The 25,262-nt window shown below is 37.1% G+C and overlaps 3 protein-coding genes across 6 annotated transcripts; 1 reads left to right on the top strand and 2 right to left on the bottom strand.

The window, feature by feature from the left end:
• Positions 1 to 1,961: 1,961 nt before the first annotated feature.
• LOC122083952 (probable glutathione S-transferase) lies at positions 1,962 to 3,178 on the bottom strand. Its single transcript, XM_042651911.1, has 2 exons — positions 2,821 to 3,178; positions 1,962 to 2,402 (listed from the first exon to the last, which is right to left on the bottom strand). The coding sequence occupies exons 1-2, from the start codon at positions 3,130 to 3,132 to the stop codon at positions 2,031 to 2,033; spliced, it is 684 nt and encodes a 227-aa protein (XP_042507845.1). The 5' UTR covers positions 3,133 to 3,178; the 3' UTR covers positions 1,962 to 2,030.
• Positions 3,179 to 5,749: 2,571 nt separating this feature from the next.
• Positions 5,750 to 8,263, top strand: LOC122075776 (basic leucine zipper 23-like). 4 transcript variants are annotated; one of them, XM_042640957.1, is made up of 4 exons: positions 5,750 to 5,885; positions 6,021 to 6,105; positions 6,212 to 7,325; positions 7,977 to 8,263. In XM_042640957.1, the coding sequence occupies exon 3, from the start codon at positions 6,508 to 6,510 to the stop codon at positions 7,321 to 7,323; it is 816 nt and encodes a 271-aa protein (XP_042496891.1). In that variant the 5' UTR covers positions 5,750 to 5,885; positions 6,021 to 6,105; positions 6,212 to 6,507; the 3' UTR covers positions 7,324 to 7,325; positions 7,977 to 8,263. The 4 variants fall into 4 exon arrangements, with proteins under 4 accessions (XP_042496891.1, XP_042496875.1, XP_042496898.1 ...); XM_042640941.1 differs by lacking the exon at positions 7,977 to 8,263 and having other exon boundaries at positions 6,212 to 7,634; XM_042640964.1 differs by lacking the exon at positions 7,977 to 8,263 and having other exon boundaries at positions 6,021 to 6,109; positions 6,212 to 7,634.
• A 2,291-nt stretch (positions 8,264 to 10,554) lies between these two features.
• On the bottom strand, positions 10,555 to 24,279 carry LOC122079911 (nuclear pore complex protein NUP93A-like). The gene is made up of 15 exons (XM_042646700.1): positions 24,070 to 24,279; positions 23,878 to 23,969; positions 23,565 to 23,631; positions 21,648 to 21,707; positions 19,999 to 20,088; positions 18,691 to 18,960; positions 18,025 to 18,120; positions 17,751 to 17,885; positions 17,302 to 17,355; positions 17,131 to 17,214; positions 15,380 to 15,466; positions 14,413 to 15,312; positions 12,343 to 12,524; positions 11,773 to 12,064; positions 10,555 to 11,024 (listed from the first exon to the last, which is right to left on the bottom strand). The coding sequence occupies exons 1-15, from the start codon at positions 24,169 to 24,171 to the stop codon at positions 10,947 to 10,949; spliced, it is 2,589 nt and encodes an 862-aa protein (XP_042502634.1). The 5' UTR covers positions 24,172 to 24,279; the 3' UTR covers positions 10,555 to 10,946.
• Between the last annotated feature and the right edge of the window lie 983 nt (positions 24,280 to 25,262).

Below are 25,262 nucleotides of genomic sequence, written 5' to 3'. Positions count from 1 at the left end.
GGGGGGGGGTAGAAAGGCATGTGAATTGATGGAAGCAATGAACAAAGCAGATTTATTTATGTTAATCCCCTACGGATGAAATTACTCTCAACCACCAATATGATTAGCTGAGGCACTGATAAAAAAAAAAAATTGCCTTATTTTTATAACATTTTCAATACAATCACCCAATTTTTTTTTGTTCTCGATTGATCTATTTCTAACCCTCTTTCTCTAGAAACTGGATAAAACTAGAACTAGGTGGCTAAAGAAATTGCCACCCATGGAGGTGAAACCCTCATATAGCGTGGTTATTTCCCAACCTCATACCTAAACAAGCTTCATAATAAGAGAGAGAAAATAATAAAGAATATGAATATAGTATATGATACACGACACAAATATTTGAGTTTCTTATTAAGTATTTTCTATTTAAACAATTATATGATTTCCCCTACCAGACATCAAGGAAGCGTTTCCTTCATGGCCCATATATCTGCTACGTGGCTCTTTAGTGTTTTTTTTTTTTTTTTAATTGTATATTGTTGTCTTTTATTCATTTGTTGATATGCCAACTTTCAGCTCAAATCTTACCAAAAGAAAAAAGAAAAAAAAAAAAAAAAATCAGTCCAAACGAAGTTTTATTTATTATTATTATTATTTTTTTTTTGTGGTAATTGAAAGTTTATTCAAATAAAAAACATGAACAAAACAAGTTTGAAGCATTATCACTTCAACACCTTTATTTATTTATTTATTTATTCTAACGATGGGTATCCAGGTTTTTGGCCTGACTAGTCTTGTGAGTCCATACTGACTTACAATCTCATGGATTGGGTCATACTGGAGTTGAATGAGAAGTGAGAAACATTCAACTTTCACCAAAAATAGTGAAGATCACTAAACACCCCATGTGAATGGCCCCAAGAAGATAAGAGGAGTCGAACACAAAATCACATGCTTTCTGAGACTAATGTCCCTTACCAACTCGGCTACCCCCTTGGGTTCATTATCACTTCAACACTTCACTGGGATTAATTCATTCTAGCTGCAGCTTTTATACTAGTACTGTAAGAATCACTCGCCAGCTTCTGTGGACTTAGAGTATTGTACAATCCTGTATATATCAGAATAGAATGTTGTTGTAATAAATATTTCCTTTCTATATGTCTTCTTAGTCATGTGAATATGAAAGATATGTAATGTGAACTTGTGAAGTAGTAGTTGCTTCCAAAGGTTTGGATTTGGGACTGAAAGGAAGAGATAAAATGAGAAGAGATTTACTAATTGGGCTAAGGTGAGCATAAACCTTGCTGAACTCTTATTTTACAGGACAAATCGATATTTTTTTAAACCTCTCCAATTGTATTATAACACATAAATTGCATTGGCCCAATTTGTTCCATATGTTCCTCTGTGTTCCTCATGATGAAAATGTTGCCAGAAATAAACCATTTGATGTTTCAGTTGCACCAGGGATTGCAAATTTTATGAGCTGCTGCATTGATGTATTATTCCAGTTATTATCACCAGTAAATGTTATGCATTTGTGCATACCCTTGAAGCTACTTGGGAAGATATTGGTTGAAGGGAGTAGCTTCATGGTCATCTCATTACAAAGGCCATTGAGATTGAAACAGAGAGGGAGGACTTTGTGAACCTGTCTTCTCTACTTGTATGTCATTTCTTCTCTCTGTTTCTTTTTATTGTACCTTCTTGCGATCTATGTTGCCGATCCCATCTAGTTTGGAAAAGGCTAAGTTGTTGTTCTTATTGGATGTATGTATTAGCCCAAATGGAACTCCCACCCTGGGCTAATTTGGTTATTTTCATCACCCCTACTTACTAAATTCTTACTAAATTCCAATTACAGTAAAAAAAACATAGTTTTTCCCCTCTTATCTAAGAAAACTGTGCCCTTATACAACTCCCTAGCTGCTGATGGGGGCACGGATCTAAATACATAAAACAGGGAAAAGAAATCCAAGAAGTACTTAGGATGATTTATGTATTACTAACACGCTACCAATGAAAACCGACACATCAGTCACTTATAATTTATAAACCATGGATTTGGATGCAGTGATAGCTTCCTTGCGAGCTTGAAAGTACTTGAGCGATTCTTCTCTGGGAGGCAAGCATTCCTTGACAACTTCACAACTGAGGAATTCTTCAATCCATCTGCACAAAATGGGAAGTTTCTCTTTATCTAGCAACTTTGTGCCTGTTACTTCCTCAAATATTCCAACCCCAAAAGCTATAGAGTTTGCTGCAATGTCAACAAATCCAATAGTCTCTCCTCCAAAGAACTTCTTCCCCTTGAGCTCATTTTCCAATGTCCTTAGATGCTCCCATGCTTCTTCCATGGCTTTCTCTTGCTCCTTCCCTTCACTCCAGCAAGCAATCCACACTGCAGGCGCACACTGCTGACAAGAAGTTTAACTTAGCTTTACCAGAGAATGCAAAATAATCATACTGACCTTTTAGCTGAAACAAGTTCCATTAAGGAAACTAATTAAGAGAGATCCATCAGACATAATAATGCTGGCCTTTGGCTTAAAAATAACTCATTTGGAAACTGATCAAGAGAGAACCATTAGACCTGAATCCAATTAACATAGGATCCCTCCAGATGATCCCTTGGGATTCCAATCCAAGATCTCTGGATTGCTGGAGATATGAATTTTTGTAGGGATACAAAGTTGGGGTCTTAACACAATTTAGTAAAAGATTTACAATCTAGTAGTCCTAGACAAACTCATTTATTTGGCCTTACATAAACCAGATTAACTCATGAACAAATCTAAATACAGAAACAAATAAGTAAATGTATTTCCTTACCTTCTCATCTATGAACTTAACCCAGAAACGGGCGAGAGCTCTCTGGTAAGGATCTTCAGGCAGTAAGCTATAGCCTTCCCATGTCTCTTCAATGTATTCAAGTATGACAATGGATTCAATGATGATATTTTCATTGTGTAGGAGCACAGGGATCTTCTTATGAATTGGGTTATATTTGAGAAGCAAAGGACTCTTGTTAGCAAGATCTTCTTTGATGTATTCATAAGGGACACCTTTCAGTTTTAGAGCTAGCTCTACTCTGCGACTGAAAGGACTTATCCACATGCCCATCACCTTCACTTCCTCAGCCATTGTAGTTATAGCTGTTGCTCTTTCTTTCTAACTTCTTTAACTTTGTTTCTCTTCCACTATGATCTTTTTATAAATATAATTATAGTTAGGTTTCTTGACAACCAAGAATTGTGTATGTTTCAAACCAGTACATCTGTACATGACAAAGAAGGTTTGAACCAGCACTTATAATGAAAATATTATTTATAAACTGATGTGATGTTCTACCCATCCTCTTAACCAAGACTCAGACTTTCAGTATCTGTCTTACCAAAAAAAGAAAGACTTTCAGTATCTATGCATCAAGATATCTATTGACTATTATAACAGACTAATCAATGAAATTCAAACTATGCCTATTGAATTAATATGATCTTTATTGACTATTGACCGCAGCCCCAGTTTCATACTATATTAGTTTGTGATCACATGTTGGGTGAGCTATGTGACTCAATTCATTCAAATAATTAAACTCTTATTCTTTCTTGCCATTATGCCTTCACAAGAGAAGTTTTTCTGCTCTGGCAGGTATAGAGAGCATCTTCAAGCTGGGACCCCAAGGTTTGCCACATAACAGACTAGATAGGGCTGAAATATTGAGACTGGTTAAACCCCTAGGTCTCTTTCTCACAATTCAAGTATGAGTCTTAGCAAAGCTTATCAAGTGGCAAAACGAAACATTAAAAATTTGAAGAATACGGAGAAGTTGTGACAGAATGCATAGAGAAATGGGAGGATATGCCATTACATTGGAAAGAACGTGATTAAATTTAAATTTGAAATTTGACATGTGATCAATCTAAAGTCTAAACCATTGCCTAGATATCCTTATATCACCAAATCATCGATCATTTATTATTATTATTATTATTATTATTATTATTATTATTATTATTATTATTATTACTACTTCTAAGGAACTTTCTATGGGGACTTTACTCATGTACACCATAGGGAGGGAGAGGGAGAGGGAGAGGGAGAGGGAGAGGGGACATTACAGACGCTGACACACCTGTGTGACAGAAGTCAATTCACTAGCCTCTTGGCGTCTACTCTTCAAGAAAAAGTTACATGCTAGCGCACTAGATCTACGCCATACCATCGCTCATGTGATAACTTTGGTGCTTGTCTAGAAATATTCTCTAGATTTACCAATCTAGAAAAACTACTTTCTTATTGAACGTCATGAGTGACATATTACTCTTTGGGGAGTTTGTCATCCTAGGGAATCTAGCTTGACAGATGAGAGGGAAAGCATCGAAGACATACATTACACTACATGGGATGGATAGGGCATTATAAGGTAAAATTTTCATTCACCATGGAAAGGATGAATCACCAACCCACTTGGTGATGTGATCATATAAGCCTGTCTTTTAAACCCTCACCCACTATTGATGAATTCAAAAAAAAACTCATCCCCTTGTCCTCTGACGGTATCGATGACTTGAGTAAGGGATTCTTCCTTCATCCAAAACTTGATCCATATTATTGTAAGAAATGCCCATAGATGTTTCTCCGTTCATTAAGTTGGATAGGTCATCTAACTATGTTCCTCTATAAAACTCAATCTTTTTTCCTTATTTAGGTTCTTTCTGAATAAGAGGATGTTAGGAATTAGGAGTGAGCAGTCGTCGCTTTAATTCATTGACGAAATCTAACCTTTCGATTGAAAAGAAAAATATTTAAAATCTTCAACAATAGGGAGTGAAAATTAATGATGACATTCCCTCTTCCTAGTGAGATTCAACTTTGAAACGTACCATTTCAAAGAAAATTACTTGATTACCCACTTATGGGTTTCCCTTTACAAAATTACCCACCAAAAGTTTCAGTTAACAAAAATACTCAAAATTAGATTTTCCTCTACAAAATTACCCACTTAAAGTTTAAGTTAATAAAAATACCCAAGATTGAGTTTGGGTTTACAAAACTACCCACACAAAGTTTCAGTAATAAAAAAATACATGATTATATGTGGAAGATGAAAACTCACTATTTTGGGTAGTTTTGTAAACCCAAACTTGATTTTGGGTATTTTTGTTAACTGAAACTTTGGGTGGGTAGTTTTGTAAACTCAAATCCAATTTTCGGTATTTTTATTAATCAAAACTTTTTGTGAGTAATTTTGTAAAGAAAAATCCAAAAGTTTGTAACCATGTAATTTTCCTTAAAAAAAACCTACTAACCCTCAACCTTGTTCGATTGGGTCTGATTAAAAAAATTGTTTGTTGGGTCTTGCGCTATGATAAAAACACAGATGGGAATCACGGAACCAAAAAAATGCCACATGGCATACTTCGAGATGATCAATATCTATATTTTTTTTCTGGGTAGAAATATCTATACTTGACAAGGTCTCACTTTAAGATTATACAATTAAAATATCAGTATGATTGAAAGGCTTTCCCAGGTAACGTACACCACTAACTTATAGTTGGGGTCAGGAATAAGTAAATGTATTGGTGGGCCAAAGTAATTGTTCCAAATTCCAATCCAACGGCAGATATATGGGAATACTGATCAAAAGTGTTGGAGGGTTGACACATTTCTACTTTTATAGATATAAAAACCCAAAAAATCAAATAAAATCAAATAAAATAGTATTGAGAGAGACAAAAGAGTCAATAAAAACTTTGGGACAATCAATGATTCCAGAATCCATTCCATAAGACAAAAGAAGAGAAAAGAATAAAAAAAAAAAAAAGATGATTCCAGAATCCTGTCTCTCAAGGATGGAGTTAGAGCTCCGGTGTTGACTTCACCGGAACCAGGTGAGACACCACACGATCATAACTGAGAAGAATCATTTGCTTTTCAATTCAATCAAACTTTTGTTCTTCTCCTTTCCCCATATTCTGCTCTAGAAATGATCTTCTAATGGTTATGTTATTTTTCTCCACTCGCAGAATGGATTCTTTTTAGCAATTGGTGATTTGGACGTCAAGGGCTCATCTTTATGCCTGTCCCAGTCTATTTAGGTGGAATCTCCATGTGGGTATACGTTTAATCACACAATTAAAGCTTTTTTGATATCTTAAACCCCACTACTTGTGTCAAGATTAGTTCTTTCTGAACCCTTCTTTTTATTTTTTTGTAGTGAGAATTTGATTGGATTGCTGAGTTTTTGTTCCCCAATTGAATTTATGCTGTGGACATGTTATGGATTTTGTTTGGGGGTCGTCCCTCTTTGCATATATTCTTCTACCAACCTCTATCATTTGGGAGTTATTTAGTTGGATTTGATTGAATCTTAGATGAAATGGTTTCCACTTCTCTGAAACGATTAGAGTTGTATTTTGGAATTATAAAGCTTTTGGATTCAGAAAGGGGAAGCAGGTTCAGAAATTGACTATATGATGAGTGACTGAAGGAATGGAAGGAAAATTTTAGAACATGGATGATGGAGAAGTAGAGCTCTGTGATCAGGTCTTATTATCAAATCCAGATGTATCTTGTGATCTACAAGGGCCCACCTATGATTCATTTGATGAATTTTTGAAGAACACTAGGACATGTACTCACACTCACACCTGCAATCCACCCGGCCCTGATGCAGCGCATACTCATACCTGTTACCACACACACACCCAAGTGCTTGCATCCGAGGATGATGAGGGATCAAATGACAAAGAGAAGTCTGTCTCAAAATCTAGAAGACCTTCAGGAAACAGGGAAGCAGTTCGGAAGTATAGAGAAAAGAAGAAGGCCCATACAGCATACTTGGAAGAGGAAGTCAAAAAACTGCGTATCCTTAACCAGCAATTGGTTAGGCGATTACAGGGGCAATCGATACTTGAAGCTGAGGTCTTGAGGCTAAGAACCCTATTAACAGATCTTAGAGGCAAAATTGATAGTGAGTTGGATGTGAAACGGGGTAGTTCTACTGTTTGTTTCAAGGAAGGTGATGGTGTGGTTCATTCTAATGGAGGAATTGATATAAGGTGCAACACTGATGTCCCATGCCTCCATCCACAAGCTGTGCCATCTTTGCAAGCTCAAATTGGTGGGAGAAAAAATATGATGTCCACTTGGGAGGGAAGCTGCCAACCTGCAATAATGGAGAGCCAGGCATATCCAAGTGCTCCTGTTGGCCAAAACATGGCAAGTGTAGAGGGACATACAGAGAAACTGAATCCAGAAACCATGGACACACTAGAGACCTTGGTCTCATCTGCATCTCAACCCGAACAGCAAGAAGGGAGGATCTAATTGTAAGTCTTCTGCTTCCTATAAAGCATGAAGTCTCTGATCATCTTGTCTTGATATTTTCCTGAAGTTTGCGAGTAATAATGGGCTTTTTCTCCATATACTGTACAGTAATTATGACTTCCCAAAAGGCCGAGTATTATCATAAAATACACATGGAGGTTTGTATCATCTATTTAGTCCAATAGAAATATGGGTTTGGTTACAACAATTTTAGTTCTTTTATGTTCATATAAACTTTAGTGAGGCCTGGTATGTACATGAAAGGATCTTTTTAAGGTCAAGATGAATGTAAAGTATAAATTTATATACTATGTCATCGTACTACTTTGATGAACTTTTACAGTCATGACCCATCTTTGACAAGCCTCTGAGGACAACAGAGTGGAGAAAGTGGTGAGGGACTCATTCTTGGTAGATTATAAATGTAAAGTCTCAATTGTTATAATTTGTAAGTTCTTGAAATGAGATTTCACTGTACTTCATAAAATAAAACTTGATTCAATGAAGTCTTTTTTTTTTTTTTTTTTTTCTTTCTTTTCGAAATTGATGTGTATCTAGATATATTCTAGGTTATTGGGAGGAGAAGCTCCCTTAAGTCCTCTAAAGGTCCATGTTATTAGATTTGAGTTTTGATGCATCCCATCTTGCTGCAGGTGTTGACTGCCTTAACAAACTCCGATAAGAATGCCAAAAGGATATAATAGGGAAAGGTGCATTTCTGTGTCTTCAATATTAAATTTCATAACGGATCCATTTCCACAGAAATTTTATGCTTTTCCATCTCACATCAGTTTGGTATCATATTCTCAAGTCAGTCGGATTGATCTGTCTACATGTCTATCATTCAATGGGGAGTTCTCTTGGACCATCATCCACTAGTCTTTTTCTGGGCCACAACTAGTCTGATATGTGAAATAAATATAATTGTATCATTTGAACATCAAATTTCTTTTGACATTACTAAAACACATGCACACACATTGGGTAGAGAGAGTGGGGCAGGGAGAGAGAATCATATGGGTTAGTTATAACAAAGTCCCAAACCTAATTTACACCAACAGGATACTTATTATACAAGTCGTTAATCACCTTTACAGTAATGGTTGAATCATTAGCTTAGCCGTAAAGCAGTCTAAAATGTTGATCTTGTTTCTTTCTCTGAAATTTCATTGATGCTACTTGTGAAGTGTGTAATAGGATCCAAGTATTCCTTAAATTCATTTAGAGTTAAGAGCACCAATTTCTGAAATTAAAGGACCGTCTGTGCGATTGCAGAAACCTTTAACTAACTTGTTTCCTTTCCCTTCCATTCTTTTGTTTCTAACTTGGACCAGAAAAGCTAAGACCTTCCATCCCTATTTGCAGAATTATTCCAGTTTCTTGTCACAAGGCATTTATTGGCATCTTTTGACATGATTGTGGGGGGTTTGGAGACAGAGAGGGGGGTGGGGGGTGGTCAAGCTTTATGCCATCGTGTTCCAAAATACCATCAAAAGCCTTAAAGCTCATACAATTCATTCTGCAATCACATTTTTTTTCGGCCTCATGTTTCAAACAAGCAGAATGTTCCTTTCCTTGATCGGAAACAATTCCCAGATCGGCAGAATTCTTACCTTTTATCCAGTTATTTTTTCATTCGTATATGCAAGTGAACTGTGTCCTTAGTTGCAATCTATGTAATCTTTGTACAGCAATGAAACAACTTAGGTATTGCATGTTCTACGTGTAATGTTGAACACAAGATCTCCTATTTGATGAGTGTCCATTTAACATTGACCATAGTTCATATTTCCTTTTGCAATTTATTAGCTTTGATGTGTCATCTGTTGCTGAGACATGTTAAGCTGTTGTACCAACAAAACATATTTGTTCACTGGCTTTTACTACCATGGAAATGCTAGCATGTTCCAGGTTTCAGGACTAGGACTAGTCCGTTGTTAAGGTAATTAAAGTTGTGCATGGAAATCCAAAAACGATTGAAACTATTGAATGAATCTTGTCAGCGAATCCCCTCCAGGTTGTAGCCCAAAAATTGGACCATCAGATTGAGATTTTGGTGGATGAGGATGAAGTGCTTCACTTGTCCTTGATTCTGCTGGGGGATTATGTACTCTGTAGCTCATGTTGACATCTTTTATGGCAAGGTAAATGAAGTATGAGTATGAGTCAAGGTTTGCTTGTTCTATCATCAAGCATAAGCATATTACTTCCTAATAATGTACATGGAAATAAAGAGAATGACAGGGCCACAAAGACTCGCAACAGCAACATGACTGGATTGAGGAGAAGTTTTCTTTCACCCATGGTGAAAGGTTCACCCACGAATCTATGGTCATCATTACTCCCCTCATATAATGTTGGAGGTCTGTCCAGATTAGTTTGTGTTAGGCTTAAATCTCCTTGCCCATAGGATTGGACCAATAACCAAATCAGCTAGTTCAACCTTTTACCTTTATTATGTTCTTGTAATCCGGGTAAACAAATCTGAAAGGAAGTTGCGGAGAAACTATCTCACCACGTGTATTGCAATCAGGTGGCCACAATTCGAATCACCCAATTTCACAGATCCAACTACTGAACCACCAGTTTTATGTTTCATAAGTAAGCATCTACAAAGTTGGAAACCGAACTGGACTGCGTTGCATTGTTTAAGATACCAGAATCGGTCTTGAGATCAGACAGGGCTGACAGCAATCGATCGGGATCAACCAACATTGAACAAAAATATCCCTTCTTGTCATTAAAAAACCAGGTTTTTCACCGTATCACCCTTCATCCATAACGATCCAACAATAAGGTATCAGCCAAGAATCAGGTTCGAACAGGGTCAATACCAATCCAACTAATTCAGGCCAATCCAATCGGAATCCATAAACCATGCTGCCATGTCAGTGAGATACCCAACAGAATGAAAATCTTTGAAGTTTTCCTCTACCGGGCTGAAATGGTCACCACTCCATCCTAAGGTTTTAGTATGATCTCCCCAAAATATCTTCCCTACACCTCCTGCATGTACCTGAACCCACCTTGGTGAATGGCTCACATTCAATGGCTGAAGAAAAACTAGATCCTTTTTCTTTTTATGTTATCGATATCAATTTGGAAACGTGTTCCCAAAGATGAGAACATTTACAGAGGATGGTAAAAGGCAAACATACAGAGAGGGTCTTCCACCAAAAATTCCTCTCCCTTCTTAATAATGAAGCTCATGTTATATTTGGCTTTTCTTGCTTTCTGAGAATAAGAAATTTATTACTTACAGGGACAAGTTCACTGATACACAATAGCCTAATGCAGTTAAAAATGTAACAAAATCGAAAGGACTAGTCAAAGATTGATCTTAAATTTTCAAATGACACTGAAAGCTAACATCTATCTGCTTAATCAAACTGCTTACAGCAATCTGATATGTCAAGGGAGTACAGAGAGAGAGAGAGAGAGGAATGCAATTGATATGATTTTTGGTTCCTCACGAACAAAATGTCCACGTGCACAAGCAACCTTTTTGACTATTTTTCTACAGCATCTTTACATGTATACCAATGGTCATATTTGATTTGAGACAAACACCTCCATATTAGGCTGCACAGTGGAGTACCGCTGCCTACCAATGCAAAATTGCTTCAGACTATCCGGGCAACTTTTTCATACAAATCACGAGGCCAATTCCTTGACAAGTTGTTCGCCACAAAATTTCCTATCTGCACCAGTCAAAATTCATTCATTATAAAAAGGAGGGTGAAGCAGAAAAAACACTGGATGGAATACTTATCCCATTGTCCCCTTAAGCACGAGCTCTCTATAGTTGTAAATGTGTGCCTCACCCTTAAGCAGAAATCCAACCTCAGGGGAGCAATGAGAGTAGGCAGAGGCTCATTCAAAAATGATCAGCCAGCCAAATGTTACCATGATCCCAAGCACCATATGTAGTCAAATACCCTCATTCCACAGCAAAACTAAACAAAAAATTACTTTGAGCCATCTCCAGTTCAGTAGGCTTGACAGACATTTCTGCAAATTTAAATACAACAGCATGAAAAATTCCCAGCAATCTGGCAGAGGGTAGTTGACCTCTAGCTGGCATTAGCAGCTTGACCACAGGAAAGATTAAAGAGTTGGGATCGTAGGCATATCACCCAATCCGCATCAGTAACTGTAAATTGCCAATCCAAAGACACAAGACAAAACCCATTTCCCCCCTAAAACTCGGTTGACAGACCAGGTACACCCCGTTTACCCCAAAACTCAGCCGGAACATTGTGGGTGGGATAGGCAGGGTCCAATCCATTTCTGGACCCCACTTCTAAGTCCTTGGAGGCTTGGACTATGGTAGCATTTTGAACATTCACATAGCTCTGAATATTAGTGGTTTTCGAAGGCAAATCAAGATCAGGAAATAAAAGCAGGAAGCAGGATATAGATATCATTATTGGGATCATGCATGAATACCTTAGTCCGCAAGGCACGAAGTGATCCATCAGTATCTGTCACATTGTCCAAACAACTAAGAGCAACCTTTAGGAGATCTGGCACACAAGTTTGGATATGAGGAGATAAAATCTGGAACACATCAGCTGTGACATCTGGTGCCCGTGGATCCAAGGGGAGGAAGGAGAGCTTGGTAACCTCCCTAAGAGCATCTAAATGATTGCCTTCCCTGGCCAGCTTGTGGATAAACAAGATTGCCTCAAGTTGTCTTAACACCATTTGTTGCTCCAATACATGCTCCCTTTCTTGAAGGCTGCACACAACATGTAGGAAACCTTTAAGCTAGAATAGACATTGTTTATGCATGCACGTGCACCCATGCACCCCAAAGAAAATAGGACAGCACAAAGCATTTTAAGGAGAAGGGTAATTTACGAACTGAACAGATCACCTATGGCATTGAAAAATAAAAGAACCATCTAATTAAATATCTACCATCAGAACAAGCAGACTAAGCAGAATACTGGACAAATTCTACCTCCGACATATAAATGGAATGCATGATAAGAAAATGTTGGAAAATAATATGACCTGATCTCTGAAGAATATTTGTACATCTCCAGTATTTCATTGCCAGAGTGAATAAGACCAGCAGTCCGGCTGTCACCATCCAATCTACCACGTGATAGAGCACAGATTGCTTCTGAGAGAGATCTATTTATTGTCTCCAACGCCATTGAAAATGCCCCAACTCTCTTTTGGATTTCTATTGACTGAAATATTTCAAAGTGAAACAAAGCAACTAGTCACAAAACCAAGAAAATCACAATAGGAGATTCAACAGTAGAAGAGGAAAAGGCTTCAAATTCGGCATGACGATGAAACAATCTGATAATTAAATAATATGAAATTCTTATAATTAGGTAAGTAAACTTATGACTGTTATAGCAGCAAAGCTAAAAAATTGAAGAACATATCCTCTTAAATCCACGGATAATTATACTAGCTACCCTGAAAAGAGGGATATTCAAATAAATGAAAAAAAAAAATGTCCAACATTTGCTTTATGTACTGACATCTGGTAAGAGGGTGCTAACCCTAAACCAGATCTTCAGACCATAATAACCAACTATTTGAGGTCAGATACAAAGACCGGTTCCACTATTTCATTAGAACATAATAAAATTAAGTGAGAAGAATATAAATACTTTAGGGAAATCATATCAAGTGAAAAAAGAAACATGTACAACACTCCTTAAGGTGAAGAGCACAAATCTTGTGTGCAATCATTTCAACAAAGATACAAGCATGGTCCTCATGCTGCATGTGGGAGGGTCTCAGGTCTCAGGTCTCAGGAAAAGAATGGCCCTTCAAGTGGATACCTCAATGATGGCGTGGCATATGGATCAGCTAACAACCATGCACTCTCAGATGCCCAATGAATGACACCCCAAAATAGGAAGTGAGAGTAGAGCTATGCCTAATCAGACGTCAAAAAACTTAATTAGGAGGAAGACCTGGCCCAATATTTGGTCTCACTGATAGTATTGTAACTGTAGTTAAACGATGAATAAAATGTTGTTGACAGTAAAAGTTTCAGAGAACACAATCATTTATAGGGCTCCGCAGCACTTACAACCACATCAAATTTGAAAAGACTTGCTTAGAAAAGAAAAGGGTTTCATCCACAGTGGGATCATTACAAATACAAAAGACCACCCAAAGAGCCTGTCACTGAGAATTCCCATCTTTCCTATATATAAGATAATATTGTTTCTCACTTCATTCCTACCACTTTTATACTACCTCATTGTTTTAACATAATGTGTACTATAGGACAGAAGGGATTTTCTTGTTACTGATTGTATACAATTCATTATTTTTCCAAATTATAGTTTAGATATATGACAAAGTCCACACATCCCTTTGTCTTTCACTCTTTCTTAGAGTTTCGAGCCAGAATCCACACCCATGCCAGGTTCAACTAACTTCCTCAAATGATATAAGAATGTTAGGTACATACCTTATACCAAGGTAGATGTCACGCCTCTAGCATACTACTTAAAAGAAAATTTAACCCACGAAAGAGCAATTCTTTGACATCTCATAATTATTGGCTAATGTAGTGGCTTGATAGTGAACTATCATGTCATCATATTCCAGCTTAGTTCATGTAACCATAATTCTATGAGAAACAATGAATCAGATTCATATGTATAATTAAACAGATAACCTTGTTGTAACATTACTTCTTTTGCACTTCTAAGGTAAAAAAAAAAAAAATTTCAAAAGAAGGTAATTCCTGTCATTTCACACTAGACACATGACATCTCATAATAATGTCACTTTCAACTTATTTGAAAACCCTTTTTTGCCCCTGCCTTAAATAACTTTTGGGAATACGACAAGAGACAATCGAAAGAATGTTACAACTGCTCAGCACACCACTTGGGGAGACAAGAAGCTGCACCAATAATTAAAACTCCCCCACCAAAACTACAGCTCAAATTTGTAAGATGAACACACAATTAAAAGGAAATTTTGTAAAGAAATCAAATCTTTGATTCTTCTATTCAACAGTTCTTAAGCCTTAACAAGAAAATTCAAAAAGGAAGTTTCCAAACAAAATATAGAAATATAAAAGGATAAGAAAAACATAACTTTGTCATAAAGCCCAGCATCTTGACACTGGCGAGCAGCTTCAAGCAGAAACTGTTGCTGTGATTTCATATCAGTCAAGAATCTTCTCAGCTCACCTTCTTCCCCAAAACCTCTTGAACCAAGTAGAAGGTAAATCCCACCATCCCGTAACAGCAGTTCAGTAAGGAGTTGTTTCAGCATTAAATTTCTTTGCCTTTGCTGATCAATGTTCCCTCGACCAATCCATGATAACTGTCCACCACCCACTGCTGCAGCCGCTTGTGCATAATATTCCAATGCTACTGGAAGATTTCCCAGACGAAGGTACGAAGATCCATACTGTCTAATAATGCTAGCTACTTCTGCAAAAGCATCCATTACCCCCAGCTTCTGGCCAGGCCCAACATTTTCAGAAAGGACCCCATGGTCTGCTAGCACAATAGAAATGTGGACAGCATCAATGTTGAATCCTCCATCTCCTGTCTCCTTGGATAAGTATAGGATTGCTGGTAGGAACTGGATGCTCAAAAGTAACACATACGGGTACACTAAAGGGTCCTTTCCATTCTTTGTGTAATGTGATGGCTCAAATTTATTTAGGTATAACTGCAGATCTTCTAAACTATAGGGTACAAAGCCATCATTCAGGACAACAGAAGTTACACCAGGACAGTCTCGTACAGCTGACAATTTGAACCACAAAAAATCTTCTATTGTATGGAAAAGCATCGGCATGTCTCTAAGCAGCCTGTCGATATGTTTGCGAGAACCAGAAACAATAGCATAAAGCAGCAACTTTTTCTTATCATAACCAGCTCGACCTGCTCGATCTCCCATTCTCAACATTCTATCACATTCTTCTGAAGCAGCAGCTGAGGTCTCAGCTGACACCATACCTCCAGTTGTAATCCATTCTGCAAGCTGCCACAAGAAAAACATATTAACTTAATACAAAGGTGTGTAGGTATCCACGGTGAACAATATTTACCTGAGGAGCAAACTGGAGTGAAACACGAGAAGTAAGAGCAACATTTCTGGCTTCGTCAAAATAGCCAGTTCGCAAGCAAAAATAGATCTGTATACAAGAAGAATTAAATACAATGAATATGATATGTAAGTATTAACCACATATTATGTATGGAGAAAAACTGTTTACAAGTACAAGAAAAGGATCTGGGACTTGATGGAAGAAGTGATCGGTAAAAATAAATACTATGATGAGACGTTCATTTTTGCTGCCTCAAGGAGCTTCTCTTCTAATCTAACCAACCAATCATAGAAAACCAATCATATCAAGCCATGAAGCAATCACCTTGCAGCTGAAGGGTAACCAATCTCATAAAGTTTTTGCTCTCCCATGCAGCTAAAAGATTTATCATATACAACAGGAAACGAATGGCAAAGCATATTGACAACTCGTACACAAAAACCAACCATATTTAGCTGTGATGCAATCACCTTGCACCTGAAGGGTAACCAATCCCATAAAATTGTTGACTTGTTGCCCTCCCATGCAGCTAAAAGACTTATCATATACAACAGGAAAACCAATGGCAAAGCATGGCAAGAAATTGTAGACAATTGAAACATAAAAGATGCACTACTAGGAGACTATTTGGTTTACATACATTACAAGTACAGAGAAGTTTCTGTATCTTTTGAGAAATTCTTGCGTTTCTCTCCCTCCATTGGCCCAGTGGTCTGGGCATGCAGGAAATGGAAAAATATCCCAAACTATTGAAACCCTGCCAAACTCAGGTTTTCCCATCCACCCTCTAGCGCCAAAAGAATGTGACCCACCCAAGGTCTCCGCTTAACTTCCATCCCCTACTAATAAGATATTCAATTGTCAGATTTTTCTTGATGATGCTGTCCACATAAAGACTGCCACAATTCATAAGACCCACTGATTCCAAACAACTTTGTATGGATACACAATGCTCCTCTATGGATCATCTTGTAGAATGCAAGAACAAAAACTTTCTAGAACGATCAGAGATCCAGATTTGCACATCCCCCCCCCCCTTTCTTTAGTTAGTATGTTCTCTAACTAATTCCACCTACCGATCATACAGATTTCTTCTAAAAGTAACCAGTCTATGGCTGTGTGAAACCTACAAATGATCTCACACCATAGCATCCTTCGAATTGGTCCTTCGAAGGTCGCCTCAAATTACGTATTACACCAGACCTTAACCCTCCTTCCACCACCTACCAAGAAGGTTTTAATTATCCTTCCGTATCCTCCGCTACTAACTGATATATATCTTATCTATAAGGTACCGATACAGTACCTAATACAAATTTGGTATTAGTACGTGTAAGAAACCTTATTCTTTATATATAATCAATTAAATGCACTTGTTGCTTGTTGTACTTTGTTCTCCTTTCTTATACATGATATGTTTTACATATTAGTTATTTATAGTGTTTTATGCTTTGAAATTGCATTTTTCATATCTTAAAGAATTTCCATACATTTCCTGACTGACTATGTCCATACATATCTTTAACATATTTTACGTCCCTCCGAATCACTTCAACCATCAGGATAAGGTCTGACAACATTGCCTCATATGACTAGGGATAGCTGCAAGGTGATACTAGAATCAATACGACATACAAGTGAAGAAAATTCATAGATGATTTAAAGAATGAAAACAGAAGCAAATTAAAAGCATAAGCTTACAAGGAAATTGCATCTATGAAATTATAGAACTAGAAGAACGAATCGAACACCTGCTGCCAAGTTGTATCAACTGGAGGCTGCCTACGAGCATCACTGGCATCAAAATCTAGAACTCCATAATCCCTTAAACGTACCTGTAAATAGACCAGAATGAATAGAAAACAGGCTACACAGACACGCCATGTAAATTAAAGCTTATGAAATTTGGAAATATAACAAACCCGGAGAAAAGCACGAATTCGTTGCAAGTTTCCAACACCACCACCAAGAGCAGCCTACAGCAACATCAGGAGACAGCCCCCCAATATAGGAAGTTTTATGACCAATTGTTTCCATTCAGACAAAATAGAAGAAGATAAAACATATAGCTGACAAGGAAGACAAGGCTAGGGTTGCTTCTTTAGCTATTATGTAATAAAGAAAATCGCAGCAGCAGGATAGCTAATAAACCATAAGTTGTGTTTGCAAAAAAATGAAGCAGTAGAGTTTACAAAAACTTTTGGTGATCAGCAGTAAGTTAAACCATTTAGGCAATATTTTCCGCAACCGAAAAAAAAAAACTCATCAAGGGGCAGTGGCACAAGTTTGATAAAAACTAATTCTAACTAGCAATTAGAAGTTTTCTTCAGAATAAAACCCACAAAAAAATTAAACTAAACAAATTTGTTACCTGTGCGGGGTGACTTTGGATCGTGTCCATGATATACTTCTCATGCCCCCATTCCAAGTGCCGTCTTGCACCAATTACTAATGACATCTTTCTTGAAACCTTTTGCTGAATAGCCGAATCTTCACCCATCAATGACTAAATCAAATAAATGAAACCATCATATTAGAAGTGTCACAGAATGAATACATAAAGAAGAAGCACGACAAAGGAAATTACAAATGTTTGCGCTATCACATTCTAAGATAGATAAACTAATATTTACTAGTAAATATACCTGAACCAGGTGCCATATCTTCTGCATGCTAACTGATTTTCCACCAGAGGCATCTAGGCCCAGACTTTCATAAGCACCCTTGAAAGCTGTAGCAGGCTAACCAGAAGAAATGAAAAGTAAATAGATCATACTAAAGTGGCAAGCTTTTAAATAGATTAAATGAGCATCTGATTCAAAGTTTTCAGATAGATGGAGTGGACTGCATGAGTGAATGTGCATGCATGCGTAATTTTGTGTTTCTGTGACTGAAGTACAATCTCCCATCTAACAAGTACTTCTAAAAACATGAATACAAAGGAAATTATTAGTAAGAAAAATGCAAGAGATATACGCATGTAGCAGGAATACATTTTTCTTCTCCCTTTATTTGTGATAAATGTGAAGGTAATATATTAGGGATGCTAACAGGATCCATAAGCAAGCCTTGAAGAAGAAAATATCATCCACAGATGAAAGTACATCAACTAGGTATCAAATAAACCAAAATATTGTGATATGGTCTCATTACTCTGAACCTCCATTGGCAAATAAATCACGTAAACAAAAGAAGCTTGCAACAGAATGCAAAGGGCTTAATTGTACAAAGAAAAGCAAAGTCATGTACACAAAAGAAGCTTGCAACAGAATGCAAAGGGCTTAATAGTACAAAGAAAACCAAAGTCTTACTTTAAATGGCAAGCCACGCTCTCTTGCATTATTGAGATTCCTCACAACATCAGCATAGACTGAAGCCTTTTTCTCAAGGACAGGTTTATTAGATAGAGGCACAATCTGCATACTTGATGGACCAGTAGAAACCTGAGGACTAGAAGCAATGGAAACCATCTGGCCAGGACGAGTAACCACAGTACTTAACGCAGTACCGCTGGTCCTTGGTAATGTTGAGAGCCGGTTCAAACTTTGCAGGAAATCCCGCTTTTCTTTTTGCCAATCATCCTGTTAAACACCAAGCGCTACACATAAGAGGAGGAGCCGCCTGATTGACATCAACATTTTCTAATATAAAAGATCATTACTATCTCTTATGTATTTGACATCATTTTCTAATATCAAAGGCAGAAGTAATTCTGTCAGAAAATAGTGGGTAGTGGGTCTTTTCCTTTATATTAATGAAAATTCTTTGACTTATCAGAAAAGGATCCACACCTTCCTGCCAAGCCTCAAAAATCAAGCAAGCTCATTGATTATTATAGAGAATTATGTTGTGAAGAGATTATTGGCTGATAAGTCAGATATTAAGTAAAGAACAAATTTGATTCTTACACATTTTTAAACATTCATTTTGTTCTATTGTATTCAGCCACCCCATCAATTTCTTTTTCCTTTTCTCATTTAGGTCAAGGAAATAATTTACTGATACCGAAAAGGAGGCCAACAATGTTCAACAGGCCCAACACGGACAGATAGCTCACAGAGAAAGATATCCAGTTCTTCTCAAACTGAATAGTTGATATCACTAAATTACTTGGAAAGAGAAGCTCCAAGGAGGCAAGGACAACTCTATTTTCAGCCTTTTGGCCACTAATTTGAGGAATAAAGGTGCAAAACCTGTATTTAACTGTTCTCTCCATGCATCAAATTCTATACCTTTAAGAAACAATGATATTATTTCTTAGAAGGGAACATGAAGTTCCACTAAGAAAGTAAAAGAGTACAAGTAACTCAAAAATGCAGTTGAATTGTCTCATAAGTAATGCAATAAACTGTCCCAGAATCCTCAAAGCCTTTGACAATCAAGGGTTTAAAGAATTAACGAATGAATTCCAATCAAAAGAAGAAATATAAATTGAGCAATTAGCCTATAATGTAAAGAAGCCAGTCAGCCACACAGAAAAAAAAAACACCACCATCAAGGCCAGGAGATAAAGTTCACTAAATGATACATGACATGCGAGCCAGAAGAACGTAACAAACAAGAAAGCCTCTAGCACAATAGCTGAGTTCAAAGTTCAAACTATATTGATGAATGCTTACCTCCAAAACTTGCAACATGTAATCATTGAAACTTCTAAGGTTATCCTTCTGTGCTTCTTGGATAGCCGAAACCATAGCCATTTCGTGAACCTGCGGCAAAAATATTAAAGCGAACCTATCAAAACTCAGTGAAGTATAAATACCATTTCCAGAATCTTTAATTGTTTATGTCAAGATGCAAGGTTAATATAGACATTCCTTTTCCTTTCACTCTTTAGAGTTTTCTTTTTGGGGGGGGTGGTTGTGGGGTGGTGAGAAAAATACAGTTCAGACATTCTTTATTTTGGAAATGTAACAAAACAGTATTTCATCTAATCCGTACATCAAAATAATTCCTGCAGCACATCCCAAGTTGTTAATCATAAAATATTGAAATCATACTCACAAACGGATGGGGTAAGATAAATGGAAAAATTATAGCACTGGTACTTCAGCATAAAAGGATCTTCACCTCCTATGAAAAAATTCTTACATGAGTCAGCCTCCATCAAGATTTTGTTGCTAACCAAGTGACCATGCCAAGGTTTTGCAGCTATCAGTTTCCAGGGGAGTGGGAATCGAGATGAGGAAGACACAGCAACCCCATAGACCAGCTAACGCTATTTACTATTTCCCTTATCAATAAGTAGCATGAAAGGCACACATGATCCCAACGGTCGTTTCAGAAATTTGTATGCTACTAGTTCGTATCACAAAATCTATTCATTCACCCATATTTTTGCCTATTCTACCAATGCCTTGGATGCAAACATTATTCGAATATGATTGTGTTCTGTTGTTCATTGTCTGACACATTTTGAACATTAGTCTTAAACATATGAAAAAATGAGATTTTTTTTTTTTAAATATATATGGGAATAAATTTTAAAAATAAAAATAAAAAATGTCAAGAACATGAGATAATTAACTTAGTTGTAAAGGCCTATCACTCCTTTCACTAGCACTGATTCCAAGATATATTGAAAATAGTGGTTTTCACATGAGTTCTATGGACTCAATAGAACCTAGTTATATTTCAGCAAAAACCTAGACAACTAATGTATGATATTAACATCCCTACTTGGAACATGATTCATATGGTATGATAGTCACAACAATCACTCATTTCAGCAATACTCCAAAACTTCAAACCTTTCCAAATTCGTCACTACAGGTTTTTTACTCCCACGCCATTCAATTAAACAATCAGGGAAGTAGGAAAAGAGAGTGGGGGGATTAACATGCAACATTCCATATGACTCAGGCAAGTAGGCAACACTTCCAGCTCAATTTCTTAAATTAGGAATGATTATCCCAAAACAGATCAAACTGCTGCAGTTCTTGCGCAACCATGGGGAAGCAACCCACAGTTGCAATTCCTTGACAAAGTTGAGTAGTTATTCATTAAAGTCAATTGAACTCATTGTTTTTTAAATCATAATTTGATGCTTCAGGTTGTCAATGTTAGAATGCTCCAGGTGAGGTTTTATTCTACACCCTATTTCCTACTAGACATCCAAAAACTGGATAAATATGTCCAAGATATGAAATTTTTGCATGTGGCATCCATATTTCTGGTGATCAATGTAACTAGACAACAAGAAAGATTTTACTATAACAATCTCAAAACATTGAAATTCTTTATTGAGCAACAGAAGGTATGAAGCTACCTGCTGCAGATATTCTTCCACACTCGTTGCCTCAGCAGGGAACACATCCTCAAATTTTGTCTTCAGGGAAAAGTGAACAAAATGAACATAAGTCAAGAAAACACTTGCCACAAAAGACGTCAAAATAAAAAATGTAAAATGATGAGGAGAGAGCGAGGGTGGGGGACCTTGAAATAAGTACATGTTAGATATTATATTATATTATACCATTGGCAGAAAATTAGCCTACAGGGCTCAACTAGACCAGGTTTAGAATCAAACCCAGCAGACAAGTGAAAAAATAACATTACACCAGTAGCAAACAACGAAAAACATTTCAATCATTCAATTTGATCTCAAGGAATCAATGCCAACCCTCTATGGTATCATATTATATGCTTTTCCCTCTAATATCAAATTACACAAATCCATATATTACTCGGAAATCACAAGAAAATTAGTGAGAGCCCCTTATTTCCAGCCCCTCAAGCTATCCACAGCATGACCTTCCATGGACAAATGTTTTAGCAAAACAGGTTATCATCTTCTTTTACATTTTTCTTTACAAGAACCATGTGGTTAGGCGAATCTTATTTATTCACCTAAGTGTTACGATATGGAATCCTCTTAGGGAGGGAAAAAGCAGTGGTTATTTTTGGCTCTTCGTGAAGATATCCTTTTCAGATTTATTTTTGGCTGAGTCTGCTGATTTCCTCTGTGGAACCCTCACCACCCATGACCCAACCCCAATGGGTCCAAAATTTCTCCCATTGTTGCAGCACCATTTGCAGTACTCATACATATGGTGATAGATGTGAGTGAAATCACCTACCGAATTCACATACTTACAGCCCCAGTAAGGATCTCCTCCTTCACAAACCAAAAAAAAAAAAAAAGATGGTCTAGGAGATAATTTTGGACTCTGTGGTTTTGTCTGACACGAAGGACCCATAACTACTTTTTGTTGGGCTTGATGAAGAAGCTATTTGGTTTGGATGGAAAAATTATAATAACGGAACATTACGTAATATTTTCCATTAAATATTTATATCAAAGATAGATCATGGAAGAATAACTTCTCTACCTTATTGCTAGCACGGTATAATTCAACAACAGTTATTTGTCTTCCAATTGATAGCAGTATGAGACAAACCACTCTCAATCAATCATCTCATCAATTAGCGGAGTCAATTAATTTGATTATCATGTTATAGAAGGTCAGTCCAAATTCCCATTCTATATTTCATTGGTTGGTTTTCTCCTACAAACATATATTCATTCTACTAGTAACAAGATAATAGGTGTAGCTCTTTTTATTTTTAGTGGATTAATTCATAACACTAGTTATGAAAAAAAAAACAGCAGTTGAATATTTGTACTCCTGCAATAAGTTTGAAATCTTGGTATAGTTCCCCATATAATTGTATAGTGTTTACTGTAAATGATTTTTTAAAGCTAAAGCTAGGATTTGTAAACATAAATGTTTAAGGGTTCTCTCTTGGCACCCAAGCCCCCAATGGAGTGGAGAAGTCTTTAAAAATTAAAAGTAGAAAGGCAAAACATTTTTATTTTAAATATCCACAGATATCTCAATGAATGACTCTGGACAAGTGGAAGTGATGTCACAATTTAAAGGTCTTCAGATACTCAAAAACTACTGTAATCTATCGGAAGCAAAACCCAATCCTAGAAACACATTATTTGGAGGGTCTAAATGGTTTGTAGATTGCACATAATGTCTAGCTAAACTATTAATAGTTCAATGAAGAGCAAGATGAAAGATGAGAGAATATTAAGAATAAAAAGCCATGCACCTTAACTGTAGTGCTTACATTTCACGTACCGTGTGAACTGTTTGAATCCGATTAAAGCCATTTCAATTGATATATCACACCAAGTGTCAAACAAGAGCATAATAGAATGACAGGGTGACCTTACCTTTATCTCAAAAGACTTAAGATCCCGTGCAAGCTGCTCAGCGTTGATTCCTTCGCGTGCCAGCAACCTGCTCACACAAATAGATAGGCGAAAACTCAACAGATATCAGGGCAATATTGATCCTATACAACCAACGAAAATTATCTTAGGCTGATGGAATAATCAAGTCAAAGTTTCTTCCGGCCAGCCACATTGTTCGTTATCAAAACTGAACTTAATGCAAACTAATTACAGTGGAACCCAATCTTCATAATTGTCTAAATGAAAGAATACCCTTTTCATTTTCTCTGCACAAGTGAAAACAAAGCATTACCTCGTCGCGGCAACGGATTGGGTAGGAGCTTCAGTCCTTAGGGTTTTCGCTTTGAGCTTCTTCGACAACACTTCCAATTGATCCAAGTTTCGCTGCAACAGTTCATGTGTAAGTCAAGTAGACGAAAAAACGATAAAAAGTAGATGACAATGCGAAAACTACAGAATCGTCGAACTTGAAATAATTATGAACCTGCAAAGGAGGGAACTGAGCAGATGGAGCAGCTTGTTCGAGAAGCTTCGTGGATGAGTGAAGGAGATCGGTCCAGCTACTCATGTCTGGTTCAGTCGCCATCGCTGCAACTCGAAAGCTCGAAGTGGCAGACAAACGTTAGAAGCCCTAATTTAAAATGGAGGGAAAGCGGTAGGACAAACAAGCTCAACAAACTTTTACGACGGGTTGGCCCGTAGAGCCGCCTTACTTCGTAGCAAAGTTCTAAAACTCGGTATCAGTCCAGACCGATACCGATCCATCGTATAAGACAGATTTATCTTTGCTTTTGAATAAAAATCAGTTTTTATTACGTATTTGCCGTTGAGCTTCACCTGTGTATCGGGATCGGGTCCATCCAATACTGACAGATCGGATTCAAGTTTTAGAACCATGCATTGTAGTGTTCTTGGAAGACTGTTTGGGAGTGTCCCAAATCATTGTGAGGTGCCGTTTTCATTTTCTATTTCTTTTTCGAAAGACAAACGTGTATGGAGTGTGATCGATAAAAAAAAGTATCAAATGGTGCAGTTTTGATTAAATGGGATTTGATTTGATTGAGGTGTCAAAGATAGAAACTAAAATCGAATCAATTATTGAATGATTCCATAGAATACAGTTCATAAACGATTTCATAAAAAATCGCAGCCCAAAATCTACACTATTATTCCATAAAAATGAAAAACGACTCTCATTGAAAAACGCATAAGCCATTTTTTAGGTACCCCTGTTTTCCGGGTTTTTTCCCCCATTTGGTAAATGGTTTTGACCTGCAATTCACACCTTTACCTACTTAAGTCACCCAACTTCATCAAATGAGAGGAAAAGGCATCTAGTGGCATTTATGACTTAGCACTAGATATTCCTTTCATTTTAAGTTAGAGAAGTGATCTAGTTGGGTGTAGAGCTCTGTTCTTTAATTCCGGTTTATTGATCGGTTGATTCGGGTTGGTCTTGCAAGGTCTGAATCGGAACGGGTTGATGCCAGTGCCTTATGGTATATGACGGCAAGGGTGACATCAAATGCAATATAACCGGATAAGATTGAGCCAGTACCCGAAGTGATTAGTACGCCAAAGCCATGCCCTTGCACATATTACAAGACCATGTATGAATATGAAAGGTACGCTATGGTATTTTAATGATAGGAACAGATCCACTAGTGTGACCCACCT

The sequence above is a fragment of the Macadamia integrifolia genome, chromosome 1 (genome assembly GCF_013358625.1).
Source record: "Macadamia integrifolia cultivar HAES 741 chromosome 1, SCU_Mint_v3, whole genome shotgun sequence".
Lineage (NCBI taxonomy): Eukaryota > Viridiplantae > Streptophyta > Magnoliopsida > Proteales > Proteaceae > Macadamia > Macadamia integrifolia.
The sequence above is the reverse complement of the archived record's forward strand: the minus strand, read 5'-3'. Positions and strand labels throughout refer to the sequence as shown.